The sequence below is a fragment of the Megascapheus bottae genome, chromosome 10 (genome assembly GCF_031878675.1).
Source record: "Megascapheus bottae isolate mThoBot1 chromosome 10, mThoBot2.hap1, whole genome shotgun sequence".
In the NCBI taxonomy this organism is placed as follows: domain Eukaryota; kingdom Metazoa; phylum Chordata; class Mammalia; order Rodentia; family Geomyidae; genus Megascapheus; species Megascapheus bottae.
The window spans coordinates 17,944,133-17,955,810 of NC_143518.1; the positions used below are offsets into that span (position 1 = coordinate 17,944,133).

Below are 11,678 nucleotides of genomic sequence, written 5' to 3' on the forward strand. Positions count from 1 at the left end.
GATTCATGTTTTTGCTCCGGGGCTCTAGAAAAGTCACCTTTCCTCTTTGGGGTAAGATTACATCTCCCTACAATGCAATGGATATTTTGCAAGGTCTTTCTTAAGACTGAGAAGACTAGAATGATGCAATTCACATCTATGAACTTTATTAAGCACTCACCACTGTAGGAAGCATTTTGTATGGATTGTAGAAATCAATTTCACAGCAACTCTTTGAAGGGTATTATTTACATCCTCATATGCAAATGAGGAAACCAGAGAGGTTAAGTAACAGTGGCTGGTTAACACCAGTTTCACCCAGTTCTCACTCACCTGTAATACAACACACACTTGGTTAACTAGCAGCCCACCACAACACAACTACCGTGTCTATTCTGTGAGAAGGAATCATGAGTCTGAACATCTGCAAGTTCTACTCCCTGTTGGAGTCGATGATAAAGAGCTCAGAATGTCAAAAGGGCATTTGGAGAGCTTGGAGCTTCTCCAAGCATGAGAGCATTAAAATCCTCTGTGTGATTTATTTTACTGTTGACATTTTCTATGGTCATTTCTTATATTTGATAAATGTTGTTTTTCTACACACCGGCATATCTAGCATTGGCATTCGTTTCTGGGTGTTTATTTCCTAATAGTAAAGGATTTGATTGAAGCCAGGGAGAAAAGAATCCATCTTTGAATATCCATCCCTTAGCCTTATGTAACAGAATAATTCAGCAACTTGGCAGATTGCTGGTTCCACCTGAAGGCACAGGTGCACATAGGCATTTGTTTAGGAGACATTTGTACAGGCAATGCTTCAGAACCCCTCCTCCCAGTGGCGGGTTCTTCTCAGCACAACCCTCTTTCCCAAGCATCAGCAGAGTGAGGTGAATGCAATCTATAACAAAGCTCTTATAATTTTTTAATCAAGACTACTTCCAAAAGAGCCTGTGATCCTGAATTATAAACATAGTATGTCATTGTCAAGAGATTTAGAAAAGGTGCCAGTGGCTCACACTTATAACCCTAGCTGCTCTGAGGATTGTGGTTCAAAGCCAGCTTGAGCAGGAAAGTCCATGAAACTCTTATCTCCAATTAACTACCAAAACAACCAGAAGTGGAGCTGTGGCTTAAGTGGGTAGAGAGCTAGCCTGAAACACAAAAAGCTCAAGGCCAGTGTCAAGGCCAGTTTCATAGAGTCAGTTTCTTCCCCCTAAGGTGTGTTTTCCTTTTTTTTTTTTTTTTGCTAGTCCTGGGCCCTGAACTCAGGGCCTGAGCACTGTCCTTGGGCTTTTTCAAGGCTAGAGCTCTATCACTTGAGCCACAGCACCATTTCCAGCTTTTTTCTATGTTTGTGTTGATGAGAAATCAAACCCCGGTCTTCACGCATGCTAGGCAAGCACTAGAGTGCACTAAGCCAAATTCCCGGCCCCTCTTTCTCTTTTTCTTAGTAGCATCTTCTTGGGTTTGTGCTGCTAACTGTGCATTAGAATTTCCTGGGATATTTTTTTAAGTATTCCACAGATTCTTCCTTGGCATTCCAATTTAACTGATGCAGAAAGGTAAGCCTATACAATGATCAGTTGATTTAATATGGACAGCTTGTAAAGCTGGGCACACCTAAGTGTCCTTTGATGATCACTTCCCACAGAATTATTTAGCTGGTTGAAGACATGAAGGCCCTCTGTTTAGCCAATGGGTGTTCAGATGCATCAAATATGATCAAGTCCTGTGCCAGGTCACAAGGCCATGGTCTTTGTGGTCCTGGGGGGTGGGTCACAGTATGGAGGCAGAAGACATAGCTAGGATGCCATGTTTGGAGCACAGCATTGTCCTTATGGGCAAGAGTTCAGGGAAGGTGCTGAACTCTGCTCATAGAATCAGAGAGGACTTCCCTGAGTCATGCTTCTATGCAGGTCTGGCAGGGAAATGAATGCTTTTACTCAGTCCTTAGGGGTTGCATGGGAGGGAGATGACAAGAGGATTAGCATTAGGAAGAAAAGATGAAAACACATTCCGGCCATGAGTCTATGTGCCTCCATTTAGCTTATGAGTGATGACATGGCAATGTCCAGTCTTGTGTACAGTGATCTTTCCAAATCTGTACACTCTTACCTCATAAACCCTCAAGGGGTCAAAGAACTCCTGTCTCTTGTCAACTTTTTGTCTTTCCCCCCCTGAGGAGTATAAAGGAATCCCATTATTGCCCATGGCCATACAATATAATCCCAAGCCACAGCTCCCCCAAGTCTTAGCTAAAAGTTGTCTGAATGTGATTGCTTCCAAGCACCTGCTATAAACCCCAACTACTGAGATAAAAGGTGTAAAGATCCATGTCTTGGGCGCCCCCTCCCTACCATGTCCAGTACGTTAGGTATGAGGATTACTGAGCTAATGACTGAGACAATATTTAGTGTTTTGTTCCCTGCTGATAAGAAAATGTGTTTCCATGCCTGTACTGTCTGAGAGAGAATCTGTGGTATTGAGGCCAGTTGGAGGGAAAGAAGAGAGTTTACAGAGACTGTCCAACTGGAAAAGAGACCCCCATTCTAATAAAGTTAAACATACATCTGTCGGCCTGGCAACACATACCTGTAATCCTAGCATGTGGAAGGCAGATTGAGGTTTCAAGTCCAGCCTGGACTTGAAGTAAGACCTTGTCGCCCAACAAAACACCATAACAAAAAGACTAAACGTAAGTCTACAGGACCCAGCAACTTCATTTCCAGATATATGACTAAGATAAGAAAGTCCTAAAATTAAGTCCTTAAGTCTAAAAAAAAGGAAATGGTGTGCCTGTTATTAGCATGAGGACAAAAAATTTTCATAGCTTGGTCCATAAGTTTGGCCTAATGGCAGAGTGCTTGCCTAGCATGCACCAAGACCTGGGTACAATTTCTCGATACCACATACATAAAAAAGCTGGAAGTGGTACTGTGGCTTAAGTAGCAGAGCACTAGCCTTGAGAAAAATCTAAGGACAGTTCTCAGACCCTGAGTGCAAGTCCTAGTACTGGTTAAATAAATAAATAAATAAAATGTTCAGAGCATCTGTATTCATAATAATGAGAAAGTGAGGGGAAAATCCCAATTTGGAGAAGGAGTAAGGGAAAACAATTTTGGTTTAGCCATTTAGATACAGCCATGTGAATATCTGAAAAGCAAATAGGAAAGAGTATATAATTTCATTTATATAAAAGTTGCAGAAAATAGTCTATCCTATCTCTCTCCTGTTATGAAATCAGTGTTCCTCATAGAAGGATGAAAGGACAGAAGGGTGGTAGAGGATCCTGGGATGGGGAGTAGTGAGTGGTAATGTATTCTCCATCTTGATCTATATTTTGGCTTTTTGAGTATATTTATATATTAAGTGCTGTTGAATTACACTTTTAAAATCTGTGTCTTCTACTGTGTATAACTTGTGTCTCAACTTTCATTTAATGTTGACATTAAATAAACAGCTTGGTTATGACTGATTCCAGTTTAACTGATGCAGAAAATGAAACCTATGACATAATGCAGTTGCTTTAATATGGACAGCTTTATAAAGTTGGGCATATCTAAGTGCCCTTTGATTATTGCTTCCCACAGAATTATTTAGCTGGTTGAAAACAGGAAGGCCCTCTGTTTAACCAATAGGTGTTTAGGTGCATCAAACACGATCAAGTCCTGTGCCAGGTCTACATCCACTGATAAAAAAAAAAAAAAAAGACGTGTCTACTATTCCATATTGAAGTACAGAGGACACGTTCCCAGTCCAAGGAAAGGGAAGAAAGGCACAATGACCGTATGCCCCCTTCTAGTAGACATGTAATAGGTATGTCGAGGTTATATGAGGTTCACAGTATCTCGGATTAAAGAGGTCATATGTGGTCATAGGAGCTTGGATGGAAGAGAAAACCATTGAACTGAATTACTATTTAGGCTTCTTTTTGTGGGCCACCATGGCTTCCCTCCTTTTCATGTCAAGTAAGGAATCACATTTGAGAGTCATCATACCTCTTCTTTATCTTTTTATCTCTCGCTGTCACTGTCTAGGAGCTTCAGAAATATGAGCAGTTCATCTTCTCAGATCATACTCATATGATCCACGTTGAGAATGTCTATGAGGAGATTCTGCATCAGATTCTTCTGGATGAAACACTGAAAGGTAAGGGCACTTTTCCTGGCATGGAAGGGAACTCCACAGAAGGAAGCATTCCTCAAATGCAACTCAAGGGGGTAAGAAAGAGGAAGAGGAAAAAAAGTGTTCCAGGAAAGGGAAGGAAAAAAGGAAGGATGATAAACTTGATTGAGGACTCGTGATTTGGCTTGTATTCTGCTGGCCAGTTAAATTTCTTCCTTTTCAATACAATACAAACTATGAAGCTGGGTGCCAGGTGCTCGTGCTTGTAATCTTAGGTACCCAGGAGTCTGAGATCTGAGGACCATGGTTCAAAGCCAGCCAAAGAAATAAAAATCCATGAAACTCTTATCTCTAATTAACCAGCTTTCCACCCTCACCAGAAACAAAACAAAACAAAAGCAAACAAACAAACCTGGAAGCAGAGCTGTGTCTGAAGAGGTAGAACATCAGGGCAGGAGTTTGGCTTGCCTAGCATGCACAAAGACCTGTGTTCAATTCCTTGGTACCAAATACATAAAAAAAGCTGGAAGTGGTACTGTGGCTCAAGTGGTAGAGCTCTAGCCTTGAGAAAGCCCAAGGACAGTGCTCAAGCCCTGAGTTCAAGCTCCAGGACTGGCAAAAGAAAAAGAAAAAAAAGGAGGTAGAATACCAACCTTGAGCAAAATAGCTAGAGGACAGCATGTAGGTCTCATTTCAAGTCTCAGTACCAACACAACAAAACAAAAGAAAGCAAAACAAAAATAAAAAACCGTAAAGATGAGAATAATATGAGAAGTGGAATCAAGGTTTGAGAACTAATACACCCACTACATGATGAATGTAACTGTAACCCCTCTATACAGTACCCCGACAGTAAAATACAATTAAAAAATGATGAGAATTATAAGATGGGGATGTTCAGCTTAGAGGCTTGAGGGAATTAAATATGGGGTATATCATGATGAGTTATCTTTCCTGCACTGGGTCAGACAGCAGAGGAGAAGGACCCTTGGGCATTGGCTCCTGACCCCCACAGAGCCTGGCAGAGGTGATTGCAGCAACACCGCCTGGCCACTGCTCTCTCAGCACATTCCCTGCCTCCACTCAGCCAGGCAGAAAAAGACACTGGGTAATGACACAGTGCCCTGTGAAGCTTGATACAATGTTGATACACACCCAAGGTGCTGTGTAACCAAGCTTTGCTTGGAATGAGAGTTTGAATAGGAAAACGATGATCTAAAAGAATATGCTTAAGATGGCTGCTACCACACTGGACCTGAACAGTAACTCTCTTCACAGGGAAGATCTAGGTAGGACCAGGAATGAATGTGTAGAATCTGTACAAATCAAGGCCATTGCTAGGAATTAGAAGAATCCTTTCCTCTGGATAGTTCCCTTTGTCAGAAACATGGTCATAATACTCTGACTTTGGTCAAAGCAGGCGATGGGGGGGAGTCTAACAGCTGGCTGCCGAAAGAATGCTATACAACATACACATCTGTGAAATCTCTGATGTGAATGGTGCTTCCTTGGATGTAGTAATGGCAAGCATTCTACCCACAATCATAAATGGAAGCCCATATTGCCGGATGCTGTTATTTCTCTCATGACAGGCAGGGAAAGCAGAGTATCATAAGGCCTGTCCTGGCCCTTAAGGAATTCCAATGGAAGTGGACAAACTCACCACATAAATTCACAGCTAGTAAAATATGCTGGGGAGAGGAGGGACCATCCTGAGGGATATACATTGTGAACCCTGAGCTCATTGAAAGCAAAGGTCATCTTTTACTTCCTTCTAAGTTTCCAGTATTGGTCCCCCTTTTTGATGCCTAGCAAATCTTGGTTTGAGGGAATCAATGACTGAATGTTACCAAGGCTCTGTGTCCTGAAAGGGCTTGCAGTCTTTGATCATTACAGAAGTAAGGTTTCCATGGTGTTGAATTTGAGAATTTGATAGCGAGAGATGCTGATGGCTATTTGGCTTCTGAATCAATGCAGAAAATCCAGGTTTGCTCTGTACAATGTTCATGTTCTGTTTTGATTTCTCTTATCTCTCAGTGATAAAAGAAGCTGCTATCTTGAAGAAGCACAATTTATTTGAAGACAACATGGCCTTGCCCAGTGAAAGCGTGTCCAGTTTGACAGATCTAAAAATCCCCACAGGAACAAACCTGGCCAGCCCTGCCACAACAGCATGTGCTTTTGTGCCAGGACCTCCAGATAATGAGACCCCAAGTATAGAAGTGTTCCAGGAGTCAGAGGAAAAGAAGCAAGCTGGGCTCCCTAATTCATCAGCTGAAGGAGAAAGCCTTTCTTTCTCTGGGCCCAGCCCTCCTTCAGATGGGGATGGGCAGGTGATTCTGTCCAGCGAGCATGACTCTGCTGTGACTCCTGCAGCTGCGGAGAACCTCAGGGGATCTCTGGCACAAGAGCTGGAATTAGGGGAGACCCCGGAGAATGAAGAGCCTACCCATGAACAGCCAGAACTCATGGCTGCCTCGGGATCCTTGAAAGAGCTCAGAGAGTCGATGGAAATGCCTGTGGAGCTTGCCCCGGTGACTGGAAAGGACACAAATGAAGGGACACTTGTGCTCCAAGAATGTGAAAACGAAGAAGGAAAAACCCAGTTGTACCCAGAGGTCAGCCAGATATCTGCTCTCCAACAGGAGAACTGTGAAGAGAACAGCACGGGGGAGAGGGAGGCTGGTCCTCCAGCTCCAGAGGCTGGAGCCCCTGGGGTGGATCCGGATGCATTTCCAGCACCCAGTGTCCCTCCCTGTTCACCTGCTGGTGAAGGTCACCCTGAGTGCACAGGCCACCTTGACCCCAAAGAGGAGCCAGCTGGGGCTACACAGCCCACAGGGAGGGAGCTGGAAGCCGGGGAGGATGGAGGCGAGGCTGTGTGGAATGTGGAGGATGGCACTGTGCCACAGGAAGTTGGCGCTTTAAGTTGTGACCCTGTTTGCCCTAAGGAGAGCCAGGTTTCAGAGGAACTAGAAGTGATAGGAGGGAACAGTGAAGTGGCCCCCGTTGTGGTCAGCGAGGATACACAGGAGGGTGAGGCTGTCCATGTCTATGAGTGCCAATGGGTGGCTGAGGATTCGCCAGACACAGGAGTCACGGTTGCACAGGAAAGTGATATGACAGGGAATGAAGGATGCCAAGAGGACTCTCCAGGGCCGCCTTCTGAGGAGTAAGAGCCACAAGTTGGCAATCATCTTTCTTCGAACAAAGTCAGTCAAGGGGTTATAATTATGGGTTATGCATAAAGGTTGCATGTGATTTGCTATGAAAACTATGATGAAATAGTTCTTTAATTTGAACAATAGAGCTGGTAGAAATACTCAACAGGACAAGAGTACTGAAGCAGATCTTTCTGGAATTAAATTGCTTCGCCATGAATTATTGCTTTAGCATTTTAATAGGAATGATAATGGCACTAGGGTGTTTGGGGTAAGAGGCAGGGGAAAGGAGTCCAGAGAGAGAGAGAGAAAGGGAGAATGAGGGAAGGGTGGAAGAACAGTACTGCAGTAAAACAGGAGCAAAGTTCTCAATATTCTCTATACATTTCAGCAGTGTCTTTGTCTATTGCTTTAAAGCTTTTAGATTTTGAATAAGAATATAAATATACACTCATCCAAATGCATACTTTTAAGTCCAGCCTCAACATCTATCATCCTCACCTTCTCTTAAGGATTCCGAAATGCAGACTCCACAAACAGGCTGCTAGAAAGTGAAGGTCATGGGCCAGGAGTTTGGCCTAGTGGTAAGAGTGCTTGCCTAGCATGCATGAGGACCAGGGTTCGATTCCTTGGTAACACATACATACAAAAAGCTGGAAGTGGTGCTATGGCTAAAGTGGTAGAGCTCTAACCTTGAGAAAGTCCAGCAACAGAGCTCAGGCCCTGAGTTCAAGACCCACGACTAGCACAAAAGAAAGAAAGAAAGTGAAGGTCATGAATGCTAAACCCCTTGGGAGAAAGATTGTGGGACTCTCTGGCCCTGTGACTAATTCTATGATTAAATTCTTGATTCTTATCAAGTGTTGGTACTGGGGCTTGAACTCATCTCCTGGCTTCCCTGTCTTTTAGTTTTTTCACTCAAGACTAGTACCACTCTGCCATGAAACCACATCTCCACATCTGGTGGTGAATTGGAGGTAAGAATCTCATCGAATTTCCTGCTTAGGCTGGCTTTGAAATCTAATCCTTAGCTCTCAGCCTCCAGAATAACTAAGATTATAAGCATGAGTTAATTTTCATGGTGACACCAATTAATTTTACTCACAATGTGTAAGCTGGAAAGCATTCTAATTAGGCCTTCTGATGTACATTGAACTCAAAGCCTCCCAACTAAATAAACATTGTTTGGGAAGCTAGTACATGTCTCAAACTATGTTAGACATATGAAGATATGGTACTGGTACTTTGTCTTTCACAAATTAAAAGGTCGATGAACATGTAGTCTAGAAGGAAAACTATGTCAATTTTCATACCATGATGGCTTTTTTCTTTCCATTCAAACACCCTCAGGGAACAAATGAATAAGGAAAGACAAAAGCCAAGGATATTCCAGCAACCCCCAAGATGTTACTAAAAGTAGAAATCATTTGTTTAGGCATTCAGCAAGTGTACTAACCACTGGAGATTCTAAGGTGAAAAGCTATTGTTCCTTCTTCCTGGAAGGGAATAGAATCAAAAGCATCTTTTAAAGGGTTCATAATCTGAAACTGTCATGTTAAAAATACAGTGGACTTTCTTGAAAAAAAGAAAAAAGATGTGTTCTATTGGACTTTAGACAAATACTAGATTATTCTTTAAAGGTTTGAGCCCCAAGTAATGTGACTAAAAAACTTTCCTTTTACAAATTTGAATATTAGATTTCAACATTTTGTTTAAAAAGTTTGCTTTGCTGATCACTATCAAGTATAGTTCAGCCATTTCACCAGGAATTACTAGGGAATTTTCCTCTAAACTGTCCCCAAAGAACATCTCAGGTCATGACATCAGAATGATATTCATCGTGAGCATGGTCTTATATTGGATTACTTTGACTTTTCTTAGAGTATTTAGACCCTTCATATCTCTGAGCTATCCACGGTAGGTGAGGAAGGGAGAAGCTGCTCTCCTAAGATCCCTCACATCTGGCATTCAGTATGGTGTACTGAACTTCTGTTTGCTTCCTATTGTTCCCAGATGCTTCTCTCTTCAGGGGTAGAAACTAGGCTTGGTTACCATACATGCTTCCTGCTAGAAACCCACAGCCTTGAGCAATGGTCTCCTTAATTATCCTGGGGCCTGACTCAGAAACTGAACCCCCAGCATACAGCTGCATGGAGCTAGCCAGAAAGCACTGTGAAGGCAGGGAGATGTCCTTGTTGAGTCTTCCCATAAAGTCCAAAGTCTAAGGGGCCAATAACCAGATGGCCAGAAGTACTGCCCAGTAAGGCAGAGAGCCAAAAGAGTAGTACCTAGTCCACAAAGACTGCCCTTCATTGTGGGAGAGCCCTGGCCAGTGCAGTTCCAATTCACTCATTCCTACCAGAGTTCCCCGGCTTGCTTGCATTGGCTCACTTCACTTCTTGCACTAAGAACTTTCCCAACTGTGGAAGAGGATTCATGTCACTATATTGCATGGATGAATTTCAGTGCTCTTCCTCTATTCCTCCTAAAGACCAATGAGAGCTAGGCAATAAGCGGCAAGGAATGCTAGACAGCAAAAATAACTTTTCTGGGTCCGGGAGTTTGGTCTACTGGTAGAGTGTTTGCCTAGCATGCACAAAGACCCGGGTTCGATTCCTCGGTACCATATACATAGGGAAAAAAGCTGGACGTGGTGCTGTGGCTCAAGTGGTAGAGCTCTAGCCTTGAGAAAGTCCATGGACAGTGCTCAGGCCCTGAGCTCAAGCCCAGGACTGGCAAAAAAAAAAAAAAATAGCTTTTCTGTATATATGTCACAAAGACAAGTTTCCTGGAATAAGCAGGATAAGTGTTGCGTTTGAAGATGGAACAAGAAAGCAAAGTGCATGAAAATAGTCTGTCTTCACATTAGCACATGACCATAACAAGCATATGGATTCATAGTACATGCATTTCTCTTGCTTCTCACGCAGACCTTAGATATTGATGTAGTGGATTCTGGGTGGGAGCAAGATTATATTGACTTTAATGAGCAGTAGGAAAAGATTCTACATGCTGCTCTGGATAAAACAGTATAATTCATTTCAAAAATGACTGGCCAAAAAAAGCATATCTATGACTTTACGCCAGTTGTTACTCTTGACCTTTTACAAAGAAAGAGTATTTTTCTTGGGGGGAAAACAGCTTGTCACATGCTAGCTTGAAGCATAGACATTTGTGTAGTACATTATGCAAAGGAAACTTTGAAGGAAATATTTTTGGAAACTATAATAAGATTGCAGTTTGTTCAGAATTTTAGAAAGAGACTAAATGAGAAGAGGTATAGAACTTCAGTCCAGTGTGTGTGTGTGTGTGTGTGTGTGTGTGTGTGTGTGTGTGTGTGTTATTCTTGGTTCCAGGGCTTAAAATTGGGGTATCATTCCTGAGCTTTTGCTGAAGACTAGATTGCTACCACGTGAGCCACAGCACAACTTCTGTTTGTTTGGGTTTTTTTTCTGAATAGTTTATTGGAGATAACATTCTCATGGGCTTTCTTGTCTGCACTGGCTTAGAACTATAATCCTCAGATCTGAGCCTTTCGAGTAGCCAGGATTATAGGCATGAGACTTCAGCACCTGTCCTGAATTATTTTTATTGTATTATAAAGATTCTTGAATCTGGTTTAGAAGTTCAGAAGATTTTCCAGTAATCCAAAACCAAAGAGATAGTACATGATTTTTAATTCATTACAAAAAGTATTAAGTAAACTGGGAGTGTGGCACAGGGGTAGTGCTTGCCTAACATGCTGAAGGCTTGGGTTTATCCCATGAAAGCGAAAAAGAAAAGAAAGGAAATATGTGCTAAGTGATATGTGCTACACAGTAACTTTACTTGGAGAAAGTGGGATAACACTGACTTAAAACAGTAACAAAGTTTCACTAGAACCAGGTCTGTGCCTTTTTACTTTGCCATAATCATATGGGTTTTGAGGGGGGAGCTTTCTGAAATCCTCAACTTCAAGAAACAATCTACACTGTGGTTTTATCTTTGTGGTCACTATAGAAAGCAAATAAACTGAGAACACTGTAGCCATGTATTTACTCTGCCAAGTGCCTATATTGCAATAAAACACTCATCCTTGAAAAGTTGTCCGGATGTCATTTATTTAGAATGGGATTGGTTTCATCTTTTTTTTTTTTTGGCAGTCCTGGGCTTGAGCTCAGGGCCTGAGCACTGTCCTTGGACTTTCTCAAGGCTAAAGCTCTACCACTTGAGCCTCAGCACCACTTCCAGCTTTTTACTATGTATGTGGTACCGAGGAATCGAACCCGGGTCTTCATGCATGCTAGGCAAGCACTTTAACCACTAGGCCAAACTCCCAGCCCTGGTTTCATCTTTTAAGCAAATGTCAAATTTCAGTTGAAGGAACAGCTTTCAGAAATAAAAAGGTGAGTCATTCTTACTGTGTTATGGAAC

At 42.4% G+C, this 11,678-nt stretch overlaps 1 protein-coding gene across 1 annotated transcript in view; it reads left to right on the plus strand.

Annotated features, from left to right (window-relative positions):
* Positions 1–11,347, plus strand: part of Niban1 (niban apoptosis regulator 1) — a 135,744-nt gene extending 124,397 nt beyond the window's left edge. The window contains exons 13-14 of the mRNA XM_090340245.1: positions 4,017–4,128; positions 6,142–11,347. Of these exons, the coding sequence (XP_090196371.1) occupies positions 4,017–4,128; positions 6,142–7,280 (1,251 nt within the window). The 3' untranslated portion in view covers positions 7,281–11,347. The remainder of the gene's footprint in view (positions 1–4,016; positions 4,129–6,141) is intronic.
* The last annotated feature ends 331 nt before the right edge of the window (positions 11,348–11,678 follow it).